At 43.9% G+C, this 17,353-nt stretch overlaps 1 protein-coding gene across 1 annotated transcript; it reads left to right on the forward strand.

Moving 5' to 3' along the window:
• The first annotated feature begins 392 nt into the window (after positions 1–392).
• LOC308152340 (ectodysplasin-A-like) lies at positions 393–17,194 on the forward strand. The gene is made up of 8 exons (XM_080525300.1): positions 393–764; positions 5,363–5,462; positions 7,450–7,482; positions 7,919–8,095; positions 8,601–8,638; positions 8,779–8,830; positions 9,285–9,415; positions 16,034–17,194. The coding sequence occupies exons 1-8, from the start codon at positions 444–446 to the stop codon at positions 16,292–16,294; spliced, it is 1,113 nt and encodes a 370-aa protein (XP_080381426.1). The 5' UTR covers positions 393–443; the 3' UTR covers positions 16,295–17,194.
• The last annotated feature ends 159 nt before the right edge of the window (positions 17,195–17,353 follow it).

Below are 17,353 nucleotides of genomic sequence, written 5' to 3' on the forward strand. Positions count from 1 at the left end.
TTTTCGGCTCAAGCGATATTTTAACATTGGAATGTGCTGACCGAATGTGTTTGTGTCCCGTGAACACCGGAATAAAAGCATATCGACCCTCCAAATGTGGCACAGGACGGCACAGGTCTAACATCAGCTTTCCAAGCCCAATTGTAATGTCCCCTTTTTTGCGGGAAATGCCAAACTGATCGTAGAACAGTGTCTATAAGTGCTTTCTGCCAACAGGTGGGGGGAGTCAGGGTTGTAAGCGGGAACCAATCAGAGACGTCAGGGGCGTTTCTTCAGACCCCGGATTTTTTATTGCTGCTACGATGCGCTAAGTGTAGCGCCGACCTGTCCCGTTGTTCTGATGTTGGCATACAGCTCTAGCTTAATGAATAACCGTGGACCAAATGCGACACAGGACCTGATTATGCCGAGATAAATGCAACTGTCTGGCTTTCTATCAGATAATGGCATGCGATGGTTCGACTGACGATATTCCGGACAAAGTGATGCCCCGGCCACCTCCATGCACGTGTAACAAGAAGTGCACCAACAGCGGCAGCAGCAGTGGCAGTACGGTGTTCCTGGGGTTCTTTCTGTTGTCTCTCTCTCTGCATGTGATAACACTCGTCTGCTACCTGGACCTCCGCTCTGAAGTGAAACGGGAGATTTCCCATCAGAAAAGGGACGCAATGTTGTTGACCCTCGGTGGAACCGATCTGAACGACCCGACGTTCTCTCCCGGCTCCCAGTGGGGGGACACCGGCGGCCGCGCAGAAGGTCCCGAGGTAAACAATACAAAACAGCCAAGCACGGAAACCATAGCAACCAGGTTTTTTTTAGGCTTAATCTTATGTTATGCACATTTATTTAGTTTCTGTTCTAGACTCAGTAAATCCCATATTAGCACTGTCTGTCTTACAGGTTTTGAACCCAAAAGTGGCTAGTCATGGCAGTTATTATTGCTTTGAAATACAGTTTTAATATGTTGTAAAGTGACCTCTTGCACACTGACCATTCACACAGTGCCATGTGGATGATGCTCGTGACGTTTATCAGGGGAGGTCTCTGCTGAGGACATTAATACACCAGGCTGGCTTCTCATCACCTCACATTGGGCTGCTTTCATGGATGCAGATTAAGACTAGACTAATCCTAGACTAAAAATCATCCTCAATGGAGATTTTCCATGGCAAAACAAGTGTGCTCTAATCCTGAACTAGGCTTAAGCCTTGTCTGTGAAACTGGTCCATGAAGCCCGACAACGAAAGAGTTGGACACCTGTCATTTTTTGTCAAATATATAAACACCCCTTGGAATTAAGGCGAGATCTTAGAATCGGGTGACAAAGGGACCCAGTATGACCAGTATCATACTAGGTCAAAAACAAAACTGACCCTAAACATTCAACATTGGTTTGCTGGTCATACAATCTCATTGAGGAGGCAACACTAGAATAACTAGGGGAATGAAGTTCAATCTAGTCCCAACTCAAAAATCAATGGGTACGATAGTGGGTGACATGGATAGATAGATAGATAGATAGATAGATAGATAGATAGATAGATAGATAGATAGATAGATAGATATATCTTTATTTATGTGTCACTCCTCAACAAACAGGTATGGTATAAAGAACAGCAACAAAATGTGCATTAAAAAGTTGAGGACTACTCACATGGAGTTGTGAGTCACAATACAATTCATAGCAATACAAATTAAAAACGTACATTCAAGTACTATTACACTTGAACTATTACATAACAAATACCATTGGCATTACAATAAAATACAGTATGTAAAGGCAATGAAATATGTAAGAAAAAAAAAAGGAGGGGGCAGTTTATTGTGCGATGCTCATGAAGGCTACTCTTCTTTGTAGGATGAGGTGGCAGGCCTTGGCACATTCATTTATGCAGTGTTGTGGATGTAACATTAGAAGTGGTGGCAAATGTGTTGGCTAAAAGTCAGGATTCTGTCTACAAATCACAGATTATCGGCCGGTTTCACAGACAAGGTTTAAGACTATACCAGGATGATTTATAATTCTTGCAATGGAAAATCTCCATAGATTTTAGTCTAGGATTAGTCTTAATCTGCGTTCGTGAAACCAGCGCTGTCTGACAGGCTTCACACACAGTTTGCTTGATGCACAGAAAGAGGGGGTGAACATGACGTAGCAGGTGTAAAGAGCGTGCCAAATTGCCAGCAGGTTTAAAGCCAAAGGTTTAAAGCCAAATCTGTTCCCGTCACACTTTATTTGTGGCTTTTCTGCTCTCCAAGGGGGTGCTAGAATGTTCATTGAGAGTCTGAGACATTTATGAGCTGTTGTCAGTCACCTAATTCAGAAATGCAAGGAACCCCTAACTCCTAACTTTTGCACTGCCGTCATACTTCGTTTTCAAATAGTCACCTATTCCAAGTGATTTAGGCCTGAATATTGAATGCAATTCTTTGCATGTTGGCATTATCATGATTTCTACGCACCTTGTTCAGTCCGGGATTATAAATGTGTTTTTAGTTTCTTTAGTTAGTTTAGTTTTTTTTTAATCAATGTTAAGTGGCCATGGGCGCAAATGTAAGTGTGTTGAAATTAAGATCATATTTAGGCCTAGCCTATGTGAATACCCATAGCCCTTCAAAACAGAGTTCAATCTCCAGTTACATACCTTGTCCATAGCTCTGAATCATCAGGTAACTGATGTCCCTGTGCTTTGTGATCCTATTCTTTTGTGTACCTTCTTTACCTTTTTTGGTGGGGGGGGGGGGGGGGGGGGGTATTTTTCCAGTAAAACCCTCTGTGAAATGGGCCTGGTATTTAGGCTAGCCCAGATGGTGATGCTCCGTGAGGTGAAAAACTGTGGCCCAGCTGTAAATATTTAACAGGCCTGCGATGCTGTCCCATCCAGATGCCTGCGTTAAACAACCCTGATTACACATCCCACAGTTTACATAGTTGGAGAAACAGGAGCATGTGGCATTTGGATGGAGCGGCCACACTTGTTAGCTTTGAGACACTTTAGCTTTGAAGATTTAAAAGGCCGCTAATTAATAGCTTTTTTTTTTCTTCTAGCCATTTGCTAGAAATGAAAGGTTGTTCCGCTAGTTGGCACTTGGCATACATACCAACACGTTGACATCCTATGAAGATTTACAGTAACTCTGCGTGCCTTTGTAGGGAATGAAGGCAGTAAAGAGCTGAGGGGTATGAAGCACATGAGGAGAACCTAAACCAGAGGTGACCATGGAAGAGGATAAATACTTGATCCTTCCCACGTTCGAGTGTGTTTATCCATTGTCATGCATTTCTGACCACTGCCCAGTTTTGCTGTAGCCTATCAGAAGTTCTTAGGTTTTAGTTTTTCTTTTATGACATCGCTCAATCATGGGCTCTGAAAATTGGCTGTTGGAATCGTGTTTGGCTGTATCAACAGACGAAAGTGTAAAGCCATATGTCTGTGTGTGCACCCAGAATCCTTTGAGGGGTGAAAGCCCCCTATATGCCAACAGCTGGGGCCGCGATGTGGAGACACCTGCACACCAAATGAACAGCGAACGCTGTGGCTTGCAGGACCATCTGGAGGCCTGTGTGCCAACGAACCAGTCAAGCACATAGTTCTCCATCAGGCTGGAATTCCCATGCTTATGAGGTCAGAACTGGTTGGCGGCTGGTCAGGGATATGGACCTTAACTGTTTTCAGCTTGCCTGACACTGCCTAGGGTGTTCGACATGATACAGCTCATCCCTCTCTGTGGGGTTCCACATCTGAGTCGAGGTAGAGGAAAGACCCAAAACATAAAAGTTTCCGGTCTGACTTTCGATGGTTCCTCATTGGGTCTGCGGGCTTGCCTGCCTGAAACCAAAGTAAGGCGCATAGAAAGGTCATTGTACTTCTATGAGCTAGGCTATATCATGTAGCCCATGTCATTGTAATAGGGTTGGGGTTAGTCAGTTTCTTTGTGGCTACTTAATGATTTATAGTATTTAAATATAAGGGCAACAAGATACCACCATTGATGATTTATTGTCAAGCAATATCGTATTGACACATGCCAAAGACAGGCTATTGCTCAAGCGATGTCAGTCACACAAATTCCTTGCAGATGCCCAATAACAAGTCATATTTGTCTATTTTGCCATATGTCTTATGTCTGCACTTCACGCTATCATTTATCCTGACACTCCAAAGTCTTGCCTGAGAACGATCTTTTAGATTACGAGGCTCGACAAAGAGGAGCCTTTGGGTGGTCTTCTTGTGTAACTGGATTTCTGGATTTCTGTCTCTATCTGTCTCATCCTGGGAGCCCTCCAAAGATGTGTTCATATTCCCAAATGGTATGCCACAATGAAAGATGGAACTCTGATTATTGAGATGGAACTCTTAATCCTGAGGAGAGTACCAGTGGAGTGTTCCGCTCACGGAATGCTAGCTACAGGTCATAGGTCATATCCCGTAGTTCAAGTGAATGTAGGGGGGTAGTGGTGGTCTAGTCTAGTGGATAGTGAGTTGGACTTGTGATCGGAAGGTTGCGAGTTCAAATCCCGCCTGAAACCTCACCACTACTAGTGTGCCCTTGAGTAAGGCACTTAGCCTTCAGTTACTCCAGGGGGAATGTCCCTGTAATTCGTAATTGTAAATCGCTTTGGATTAAAAGCGTCTGCTAAATGGCAAAATTAATTAAAATTAATGTAGGTTGTCAAAGAACTGAGGGGCTGCAAAAAAAAGTCACATAAACGCATGCGGTTTGTCCCCGCAGTCACCCATGGGAAAAATAACCATCGTCTGATGTAGCTTCATCTGTCCTGTTTTCAGAGATGAGCTCAGGGAGTGAGCTACATGAGAACCTTTCTTCCTGTCCGTTTATTCAGTTACTCCTGCCACTTCTGAATAGGGCTGAAACCAGCGCCCGATGAATGGGGTATTGCTCTCAAATTAGCCACAATTCATGTCCTGCCTTTGTATGAAAAGGTGAATTACAGAGCAGCCGTGCCCAGGTGACTGTCTCAAACGGTGAGGACGCAGACAAAAGTGACTTGAGTTACAGGATGGGTTACAGCAGCCGTGGCCCAGACAATGGCCGAAGTTGTCCTCAAATGTGCGTGTTGGCTGGCAGCTGCTTGTAGCCCAAGTTGTCTTTGTGTAGACACACAAGAATAGAAAGAGGGCACTTGTAACATATGTCCCTACTTTCTTTCTTTTCCACCAAAGGTGTTTCTTTGTGTTACATATGAGGGTAATGTTAAAGGTATTTTGTTTGTTTGTTTGTTCATGTTATCCACTTTTGTGACCTTGGTCCACTTTTGTGTTTTGTTGTTTTGTGAATTGTGGTGTATGTTTTATACAGTGGTTACCGTCGCTAGCCTAATACCTCAATCTTTCAACAGGTGATGTTACCACATAGACATACTGATTCCCACGCCATAGAAGACAGCAGGAGCATCACTCAGCGGGGGAAAAGGAGTCCAAGTAAGCAAGCAGACTCTGGTATGTATGGGCATCAGCTCAACCGCCTTCGTACGACCAGGGGCGGCAGTGTTCTTGTTCAAACATTGTCCTTCCTCGGTTCTGATTCTCTGCAACGCCCTTTGTTGTGTAGGTTCTGGTCCTTCTGTTCCTCAAATGCTCCAGCTTTTGAGGAACAGCTCCACCCGAATGGAGTTTCCTCGGCTCAATTGTGCTGCCTGAATCTCCATTGAATGGGGATTTGATACACTGTGTAATGACAGCCTTATGGTGGCTTTAAAGCACTTAAATATTTACTGTTTCTCCTAACAGTTTGTTAATGGTTTTCTCACATTTTGTAGAATTGTGTTTTTACTGCTTATTTAACAAAGCAGCCCCACCACATAGGGCTAATGTTCCAGAGTTTATAGACTCAAGGATTTAACGGAGTGGGATTGATTATTACTTGGATGGCAAACAAGGAAAACAAGGGTTAGGGAGGATTTCACCAATTTGAAACAGACAGCATAGCTTGTGTTCGATTCTGCTGTCTCTACAATTATTTCGGAGTTCCTAAACTGATACCTGAGGAGTTTTGGGCCTGCTCAGTTGTAGAACTCATGGTAGAACTCTGTTACTGAACTCTGTTAATCCTTAAGCAATCAGAATATGTAGCCTAGGTATCCAAAGTAATAGTCATCCACATCCAGTCATTTTTAGCTAACTACCAGGTGGCAATACAGTCTACAATCAGCCATGAGATCTAGCCTAAGCCACGAAGGATTTCATTCATTTCACTGATTTATTGCAATCAATATCTTCAGCAGAACGCCACATGGTCAATATGCTTGAATTTGCGTTTGTAGTTTTGTTTTGAGTGTGCGCTATGCAAATAAAAGTGGCGTCTTTGAAGTTCCATGTCTGAGTGCAACAAGTGCAGCTTGATCACAAGACATTCCGACGTCTGTGGCGTGACACACAATACTCTCGGGAAGTTTAGTGATTGTGTTTAAATCAGAAGAAAAAAACTCACCTTTGAGTACTACATAAATCAGTAAAAATCCCTGAGCCTCTAAACACTAATCATTCCCAGGTCCCCTCTCCTCTCTGCTCTGAAAACACAGACAAAGGTTTTTGTAATCTCAGCCTCAGATCTGTGTGTGTGTATGTGTGTGCGCGCCTGTGTGTGTGTGCGCCTGTGTGTGTGTCTGCCTGTGTGTGCGCCTGTGTATGTGTGTGTGTGTGCGCGTGCGTGTGTGTGTGTGTGTGTGTGTGTGTGTGTGTGTGTGTGTCAGATGCTCGCAGTCCTAACGGGCACCAGATTCCAGATAGGGCTGCTCGTTAAGAGAAATCCATGCGGATGCATCCAGTCATTTAGCCAGAGGAGAATAACTGGCCACATGTCTGAGGGGGACTCAAACTGTGAGGTTTTAAGGTTAAATGGCCTTTGTAGTTGTAATGACATGGTAAACACAGGAATAGCGAGACGGCTGTTTGAAAGGGATTCCTCAGCTGTATGCACACGTGTGTGTGTGTCTGTGTGTGTCTGTGTGTGTGTGTGTATGTGTGGTTAGCTCGTCTTACAAGCAATGACCACGATACCGCACTAGCATGTATACACACACACACACACGCGCGCGCGCACTCTCTTGCATACAGACACAGACACACATGTGCATACACACAGACAAACATACACTTTCATCTACATTCCCCATCTGGGCCTAATTCAAAAGAAAGGATTTTGGCAGGATAAAGTATCTCTCTAATGATCTTCTCCAGTTCCACTGCCTGTGAATGCTTAAGGCACTTGTTCATACAGAGGAGGTGAAACCACACTTACAAATTGCTACACTGGAAGATACTGCAGACTGACGTACCTTCACTGATCACCTAGTTTTCTGTCCATTTTGATTTGTTACATTATCGTATTCAATGAGCCTCCACTAAATTAGATAGTAGACCCTATTATGAAATGCTCGCCAAGATTGCTTCAGTCTTAATCACACTTTGTTTTTGTTTCTTTCAGCATCAACTGGAAGAAGGAAAGAAAGAAAAAAAGGTGATATCATTTGTACAACTAATTCCTTTTCATGTATTACCACTCGGACTCCCCGGCATCAATTTGATTTACGACTCTTAAGTCAAGATCTTTCCAAAGAACATATTTCTACCCTTTGCACTCTCATAGTCCAAAAAACGGATGATGAGGAAGGCGCGGCTCTCCAAATTGTTTTAGGAAAGTCAAAACATTTTCATTTTTATGTGGCCATATTCCCTGACATGTTTTGGCTTTGTTGTCCAAGTCCTCATCAGACCATGGCACATTTCTATGTTTTTCATCCTCTAGGGCACGCTAAGGAAAGATGTAGGCCTACAGCCGAGATGTCTGTCCCTGTTTTTCCCCCAGCTGAAAATCCAATGAGAAAAGATGATCACTTCAGAGTCCCTTTCCTATTTTGAGTGCCAACCATCTTGGTCATGTTTTCCCTCTCCAGGTAGGAAGAGGTCTCCCGGCACGCAGGGCCCCGCAGGCCCCCCCGGTGCTCCGGGGCCTCAGGGGCCTCCGGGTATTCCTGGGATCCCCGGCATTCCTGGGAGCAATGCTGTGGGCCCAGCCGGACCCCCTGGGCCCACCGGCCCGCAAGGAACTCCCGGCCTGCAAGGACCAGCAGGTATACCACTCGGCTCATCAAGCCAGCACGCGTTAACATGGCTTTTAAAAATCTCCTGGCCACACTACTACTACCTCTCCAGAGATACTGTGTGATTTAACGAAAGTAGATGGGACCGATGGTGTAATGTGTACCTGGCTTCTTAGTCTAAAAAGCCTTCAGAACCCATGGGAGATTTGCATGAGAGTTTTAAGTTATACGGACGGATTTCACTGTTGAGGATTCGGCCCTGTGCTGGGAACACACTACAGTACATTGTTTCCAAAAGATCCCATCGTCGAACTCTCCTTCACACCGCAGTTGAGAACAGGTGGTTTAAGTTGTTGGACATGAGGCTCTCACATTTAGCAATGTTGCAACATAATGTCAAACATTGTGTGGGATGGCTGTGATGCATCTCTAAACTATGCCATTGTCTGCTTTGTTTGGGTTTTCATGTCTCCTTTGTTCTTCAGCTTTGTAGCCGGCCAGGACTTGATCATATGTGTCTCTTGCTCTCTTTCAGGAGTTGTGGATAAAACCAAAAGAAGAGTAGAATTCCAGGTACACGACATCACAGCTCAGAACAGGGTTACCCACATACATAAAGCAGTTCTTGTACAAACAACATTCACGGTTGGAGGTGTAATGGGATCCAAAAACATTAATTGTAGATACTGTGTACCCCTCTGTGTGTTTTTCAGCCTGCTGTGGTACATTTGCAAGGACAGGAAACAACAATTCAAGTGAGGGAAGGTAAGTGTTGCCTCTTTACTTGGCACGCTGAACAGACAGGCAACCTGTTCAGGGTTAATGATTAGAGGTCTGCAAGCCCGACGGGGCCCGATGCCATGAACAGATTGGGGCCGGGCTCGGGACGATTTTATTTGGTATAGATAGAGTTCGGGCTGGGCTCTTTGAAGCAGACACACGTAGCGTTTCCGACGTAAAAATCAATAATGTAAAAAATCAATAGGCTTCTGGCCCGGGTACGGCTCGGTAAATGCTTAGCTCGTCGGGTAGGGTAGGGCCGGGCCTGAATGCCACAGGCTTGGGCCGAGATTTGGCCCGTTACAATGGCTCTGCCGTTGTTCTATCCGATGCATGGCTAGCCTCACTAGCCAGGCTTATTATAGCCGACATACAGAGCTATAGACCTTGGGTGTCACTGTCATTGTGTGGACTTACTGGCCTTTCTGTCATGTTGTAGATCTGTCGGAGGGCGTCTTGAGGAACTGGAAAATGGTGTCCATCCACCACCGGGTGTTTAGGATGCACTCCCGCTCTGGGGAGCTGGAGGTCCTGGTGGACGGCATCTACTTCATCTATAGTCAGGTAGAAGTGAGTATGGTCCCTGACCTAACTCTGTTATACTCTAGTCCCTGACCTAACTCTGTTATACTCTAGTCCCTGACCTAACTCTGTTATACTCTAGTCCCTGACCTAACTCTGTTATACTCTAGTCCCTGACCTAACTCTGTTATACTCTAGTCCCTGACCTAACTCTGTTATACTCTAGTCCCTGACCTAACTCTGTTATACTCTAGTCCCTGACCTAACTCTGTTATACTCTAGTCCCTGACCTAACTCTGTTAAACTCTAGTCCCTGACCTAACTCTGTTAAACTCTAGTCCCTGACCTAACTCTGTTAAACTCTGGTCCCTGACCTAACTCTGTTAAACTCTAGTCCCTGACCTAACTCTGTTAAACTCTAGTCCCTGACCTAACTCTGTTATACTCTAGTCCCTGACCTAACTCTGTTAAACTCTAGTCCCTGACCTAACTATGTTATACTCTAGTCCCTGACCTAACTCTGTTATACTCTAGTCCCTGACCTAACTCTGTTATACTCTAGTCCCTGACCTAACTCTTATACTCTAGTCCCTGACCTAACTCTGTTATACTCTAGTCTATGACCTAACTTTGCTAAACTCTAGTCCCTGACCTAACTCTTATACTCAAGTCCCTGACCTAACTCTGTTATACTCTAGTCCCTGACCTAACTCTGTTATACTCTAGTCCCTGACCTAACTCTTATACTCTAGTCCCTGACCTAACTCTGTTAAACTCTAGTCCCTGACCTAACTCTCTTATACTCAAGTCCCTGACCTAACTCTGTTATACTCTAGTCCCTGACCTAACTCTGTTATACTCTAGTCCCTGACCTAACTGTTATACTCTAGTCCTAACTCTGTTATACTCTAGTCCCTGACCTAACTCTGTTATACTCTAGTCCCTGACCTAACTCTGTTATACTCTAGTCCCTGACCTAACTCTGTTATACTCTAGTCCCTGACCTAACTCTGTTATACTCTAGTCCCTGACCTAACTCTGTTATACTCTAGTCCCTGACCTAACTCTGTTAAACTCTAGTCCCTGACCTAACTCTGTTAAACTCTAGTCCCTGACCTAACTCTGTTAAACTCTAGTCCCTGACCTAACTCTGTTAAACTCTAGTCCCTGACCTAACTCTGTTAAACTCTAGTCCCTGACCTAACTCTGTTATACTCTAGTCCCTGACCTAACTCTGTTAAACTCTAGTCCCTGACCTAACTATGTTATACTCTAGTCCCTGACCTAACTCTGTTATACTCTAGTCCCTGACCTAACTCTGTTATACTCTAGTCCCTGACCTAACTCTTATACTCTAGTCCCTGACCTAACTCTGTTATACTCTAGTCTATGACCTAACTTTGCTAAACTCTAGTCCCTGACCTAACTCTTATACTCAAGTCCCTGACCTAACTCTGTTATACTCTAGTCCCTGACCTAACTCTGTTATACTCTAGTCCCTGACCTAACTCTTATACTCTAGTCCCTGACCTAACTCTGTTAAACTCTAGTCCCTGACCTAACTCTCTTATACTCAAGTCCCTGACCTAACTCTGTTATACTCTAGTCCCTGACCTAACTCTGTTATACTCTAGTCCCTGACCTAACTGTTATACTCTAGTCCTAACTCTGTTATACTCTAGTCCCTGACCTAACTCTGTTATACTCTAGTCCCTGACCTAACTCTGTTAAACTCGAGTCCCTGACCTAACTATGTTATACTCTAGTCCCTGACCTAACTCTGTTATACTCTAGTCCCTGACCTAACTCTGTTATACTCTAGTCCCTGACCTAACTCTTATACTCTAGTCCCTGACCTAACTCTGTTATACTCTAGTCCCTGACCTAACTCTTATACTCTAGTCCCTGACTCTGTTATACTCTAGTCCCTGACCTAACTTTGCTAAACTCTAGTCCCTGACCTAACTCTTATACTCAAGTCCCTGACCTAACTCTGTTATACTCTAGTCCCTGACCTAACTCTTATACTCTAGTCCCTGACCTAACTCTTATACTCTAGTCCCTGACCTAACTCTGTTAAACTCTAGTCCCTGACCTAACTCTGTTAAACTCTAGTCCCTGACCTAACTCTGTTATACTCTAGTCCCTGACCTAACTCTGTTAAACTCTAGTCCCTGACCTAACTCTGTTATACTCTAGTCCCTGACCTAACTCTGTTATACTCTAGTCCCTGACCTAACTCTGTTATACTCTAGTCCCTGACCTAACTCTTATACTCTAGTCCCTGACCTAACTCTGTTATACTCTAGTCTATGACCTAACTTTGCTAAACTCTAGTCCCTGACCTAACTCTTATACTCAAGTCCCTGACCTAACTCTGTTATACTCTAGTCCCTGACCTAACTCTGTTATACTCTAGTCCCTGACCTAACTCTTATACTCTAGTCCCTGACCTAACTCTGTTAAACTCTAGTCCCTGACCTAACTCTCTTATACTCAAGTCCCTGACCTAACTCTGTTATACTCTAGTCCCTGACCTAACTCTGTTATACTCTAGTCCCTGACCTAACTGTTATACTCTAGTCCTAACTCTGTCATACTCTAGTCCCTGACCTAACTCTGTTAAACTCGAGTCCCTGACCTAACTATGTTATACTCTAGTCCCTGACCTAACTCTGTTATACTCTAGTCCCTGACCTAACTCTGTTATACTCTAGTCCCTGACCTAACTCTTATACTCTAGTCCCTGACCTAACTCTTATACTCTAGTCCCTGACCTAACTCTGTTAAACTCTAGTCCCTGACCTAACTCTGTTATACTCTAGTCCCTGACCTAACTCTGTTATACTCTAGTCCCTGACCTAACTCTGTTAAACTCTAGTCCCTGACCTAACTCTGTTATACTCTAGTCCCTGACCTAACTCTGTTATACTCTAGTCCCTGACCTAACTCTTATACTCTAGTCCCTGACCTAACCCTGTTATACTCTAGTCCCTGACCTAACTCTGTTATACTCTAGTCCCTGACCTAACTCTGTTATACTCTAGTCCCTGACCTAACTCTTATACTCTAGTCCCTGACCTAACCCTGTTATACTCTAGTCCCTGACCTAACTCTGTTAAACTCTAGTCCCTGACCTAACTCTGTTATACTCTAGTCCCTGACCTAACTCTGTTATACTCTAGTCCCTGACCTAACTCTGTTATACTCTAGTCCCTGACCTAACTCTTATACTCTAGTCCCTGACCTAACTCTCTTATACTCTAGTCCCTGACCTAACTCTGTTATACTCTAGTCCCTGACCTAACTCTTATACTCAAGTCCCTGACCTAACCCTGTTATACTCTAGTCCCTGACCTAACTCTTATACTCTAGTCCCTGACCTAACTTTGCTAAACTCTAGTCCCTGACCTAACTCTTATACTCAAGTCCCTGACCTAACCCTGTTATACTCTAGTCCCTGACCTAACTCTTATACTCTAGTCCCTGACCTAACTCTGTTATACTCTAGTCCCTGACCTAACTCTGTTAAACTCTAGTCCCTGACCTAACTCTGTTATACTCTAGTCCCTGACCTAACTCTGTTATACTCTAGTCCCTGACCTAACTCTTATACTCTAGTCCCTGACCTAACTCTGTTAAACTCTAGTCCCTGACCTAACTCTGTTATACTCTAGTCCCTGACCTAACTCTGTTAAACTCTAGTCCCTGACCTAACTCTGTTAAACTCTAGTCCCTGACCTAACTCTGTTATACTCTAGTCCCTGACCTAACTTTGTTATACTCTAGTCCCTGACCTAACTCTGTTATACTCTAGTCCCTGACCTAACTCTGTTAAACTCTAGTCCCTGACCTAACTCTGTTATACTCTAGTCCCTGACCTAACTCTTATACTCTAGTCCCTGACCTAACTCTTATACTCTAGTCCCTGACCTAACTCTGTTAAACTCTAGTCCCTGACCTAACTCTGTTATACTCTAGTCCCTGACCTAACTCTGTTATACTCTAGTCCCTGACCTAACTCTGTTATACTCTAGTCCCTGACCTAACTCTGTTATACTCTAGTCCCTGACCTAACTCTGTTATACTCTAGTCCCTGACCTAACTCTGTTATACTCTAGTCCCTGACCTAACTCTTATACTCTAGTCCCTGACCTAACTCTGTTAAACTCTAGTCCCTGACCTAACTCTGTTATACTCTAGTCCCTGACTTAACTCTGTTATACTCTAGTCCCTGACCTAACTCTGTTAAACTCTAGTCCCTGACCGTACTCTGTTATACTCTAGTCCCTGACCTAACTCTGTTATACTCTAGTCCCTGACCTAACTCTTATACTCTAGTCCCTGACCTAACTCTGTTAAACTCTAGTCCCTGACCTAACTCTGTTAAACTCTAGTCCCTGACCTAACTCTGTTATACTCTAGTCCCTGACCTAACTCTGTTAAACTCTAGTCCCTGACCTAACTCTGTTATACTCTAGTCCCTGACCGTACTCTGTTAAACTCTAGTCCCTGACCTAACTCTGTTAAACTCTAGTCCCTGACTTAACTCTGTTAAACTCTAGTCCCTGACCTAACTCTGTTATACTCTAGTCCCTGACCTAACTCTGTTATAGTCTCGTCCCTGACCTAACTCGGTTATACTCTAGTCCCTGACCTAACTCTGTTAAACTCTAGTCCCTGACCTAACTCTATTATACTCTAGTCCCTGACCTAACTCTGTTATACTCTAGTCCCTGACCTAACTCTGTTATACTCTAGTCCCTGACCTAACTCTCTTATACTCTAGTCCCTGACCTAACTCTGTTATACTCTAGTCCCTGACCTAACTCTGTTAAACTCTAGTCCCTGACCTAACTCTGTTATACTCTAGTCCCTGACCTAACCCTGTTATACTCTAGTCCCTGACCTAACCCTGTTATACTCTAGTCCCTGACCTAACTCTGTTAAACTCTAGTCCCTGACCTAACTCTGTTAAACTCTAGTCCCTGACCTAACTCTGTTAAACTCTAGTCCCTGACCTAACTCTGTTAAACTCTAGTCCCTGACCTAACTCTGTTAAACTCTAGTCCCTGACCTAACTCTGTTATACTCTAGTCCCTGACCTAACTCTGTTAAACTCTAGTCCCTGACCTAACTCTGTTAAACTCTAGTCCCTGACCTAACTCTGTTAAACTCTAGTCCCTGACCTAACTCTGTTAAACTCTAGTCCCTGACCTAACTCTGTTAAACTCTAGTCCCTGACCTAGCTCTGTTAAACTCTAGTCCCTGACCTAACTCTGTTATACTCTAGTCCCTGACCTAACTCTGTTATACTCTAGTCCCTGACCTAACTCTGTTATACTCTAGTCCCTGACCTAACTCTGTTAAACTCTAGTCCCTGACCTAACTCTGTTAAACTCTAGTCCCTGACCTAACTCTGTTAAACTCTAGTCCCTGACCTAACTCTGTTAAACTCTAGTCCCTGACCTAACTCTGTTAAACTCTAGTCCCTGACCTAACTCTGTTAAACTCTAGTCCCTGACCTAACTCTGTTAAACTCTAGTCCCTGACCTAACTCTGTTAAACTCTAGTCCCTGACCTAACTCTGTTATACTCTAGTCCCTGACCTAACTCTGTTATACTCTAGTCCCTGACCGTACTCTGTTATACTCTAGTCCCTGACCTAACTCTGTTAAACTCTAGTCCCTGACCTAACTCTGTTTTACTCTAGTCCCTGACCTAACTCTGTTATACTCTAGTCCCTGACCTAACTCTGTTAAACTATAGTCCCTGACCTAACTCTGTTATACTCTAGTCCCTGACCTAACTCTGTTATACTCTAGTCCCTGACCTAACTCTGTTATACTCTAGTCCCTGACCTAACTCTGTTATACTCTAGTCCCTAACCTAACCCTGTTATACTCTAGTCCCTGACCTAACTCTGTTATACTCTAGTCCCTGACCTAACTCTGTTAAACTCTAGTCCCTGACCGTACTCTGTTATACTCTAGTCCCTGACCTAACTCTGTTATACTCTAGTCCCTGACCTAACCCTGTTATACTCTAGTCCCTGACCTAACCCTGTTATACTCTAGTCCCTGACCTAACCCTGTTATACTCTAGTCCCTGACCTAACCCTGTTATACTCTAGTCCCTGACCTAACTCTGTTAAACTCTAGTCCCTGACCTAACTCTGTTAAACTCTAGTCCCTGACCTAACTCTGTTATACTCTAGTCCCTGACCTAACTCTCTTATACTCTAGTCCCTGACCTAACTCTTATACTCTAGTCCCTGACCTTACTCTGTTATACTCTAGTCCCTGACCTAACTCTGTTATACTCTAGTCACTGACCTAACTCTGTTATACTCTAGTCCCTGACCTAACTATGTTATACTCTAGTCCCTGACCTAACTCTGTTATACTCTAGTCCCTGACCTTACTCATAATTCTAAAGCGCCTGACCTTAGAAGCTCTAGTTCTGTTTGACATATTCACTACAAAGCCCTGCATGTTTTGCCAAGTCGTAAACCATTGTAACGATGTTTGAGAAACAAGCTCTTTTCCACCCTGTCCCTTTTCCCTTTTCTCTCTTACTCACATGTGAGAGCTTTTCAACTTTTCATGTCAACCATGAAAAAAATGTATGTATCTAACTGCTGCTCTTGTTCTCCCTTCTGAACAGGTGTACTACCTCAACTTCACAGACATTGCCAGCTATGAGGTGATGGTGGACTCCAGTCCGTTCCTGCGGTGCACTTGTAGCATCGAGACAGGCCAGCGCAAGTTCAACACCTGCTACACAGCGGGAGTGAGCCTACTGCGTGCGGGCCAGAGGATCTTCATACGCATGGTGTATGAGGACACGCTCATCAGCATGACAAACCACACCACGTTCCTGGGTAGTGTGAGACTGGGAGAGGCTCCACCTTCTGGCCACCACTGAGTACTACCACACCACCAACCTGGCCCTCAGTGCACGTAGGAGGTGTCAATAGGCCAAGATTTAGGATCAGCTTACCCACCCCATGTACTTAACACGCCATAAGATGTGATGCAAAAAACTGACCTGAGATCAGTGTCTGACCCTTATCCCGCCCCTGGGCCCCACAACAATGGATGTGTCTCAGGGCCCTGTTTGAAATATAGAAGATAGAATAGAAGAAAAGACGTCCTTCCCCCAATACGTCAATATGTTAGGAAATGTTATGGATCTGAACAAGGTCTCTACTATAAATGCTTTTACCTGTCCAGTCAGATCAGTCTAGACTTCATGGCCTTTTTGACTTCACATGTCGTTCACCTGCTCGGAGCTACTAAGACCGGACTAACGGGAGAGAGTAACATGGAGGAGGCAGGTCGGTGGCTTGCGCTCATCTCTCCTGACGTCCCAGATCTGTGGTCATGAGAGAAATGGTGACAATAGATGAAGGCTGTTTGAGTCTGTTGACACGTCTTTTTATGTCAATGTTGGACATATTAGGTCAATACAAAATGGGTCTAAATCTCCTGTTCTTGGCATTAAAATGTCATATCTATGCATAGCATTGTTCATCTACTCTGGAACATAAACACCTCTTTTATAACCTGGAAGGACACTGCGCTGACATACTGTTTATACCTATGTATTTGCACACATTTGCACTACAGCACCCCTGCAGAATAACAAAGTACTATTTTTTGTTACAATGCTGATGTTATTATTCACAGTTCTTAGTTACCGTGTGAATGGATTCTCATTGAAAAATGATATTCATGTTTATAAATCACTGTACTGTACATATGTATATAAAATGGGATATACTTTTTGTACAGGGATTTTTGATTGATGAAATAAAGTTGTTTTTCTGTCTAAAAGCATTAGTCTTCTGTTGGCATGTTTTTTTTTCGACCTGTGGTATTGATTTAAAAGGTTATAAGTCCTCCTTTTATATCTGACTACATTGGCACAGTCTCACAGAGACTGGCGGGAACAAATTATGTTCTTTTGAATGAAGCCATTGTC

Source organism: Nansenia antarctica (assembly GCF_963989245.1).
Source record: "Nansenia antarctica genome assembly, chromosome: 3".
NCBI lineage: Eukaryota > Metazoa > Chordata > Actinopteri > Argentiniformes > Microstomatidae > Nansenia > Nansenia antarctica.

What these genes read in the sequence shown, in the direction of transcription:
- LOC308152340 (XM_080525300.1), top strand. Translation starts at nt 444, where the DNA reads ATGGCATGCGATGGTTCGACTGACGATATTCCGGACAAAGTGATGCCC. An exon ending in GCCGCGCAGAAGGTCCCGAG is followed by an intron (nt 765 to 5,362) that starts GTAAACAATACA and finishes ATCTTTCAACAG; the next exon opens with GTGATGTTACCACATAGACA. An exon ending in AACAATTCAAGTGAGGGAAG is followed by an intron (nt 8,831 to 9,284) that starts GTAAGTGTTGCC and finishes GTCATGTTGTAG; the next exon opens with ATCTGTCGGAGGGCGTCTTG.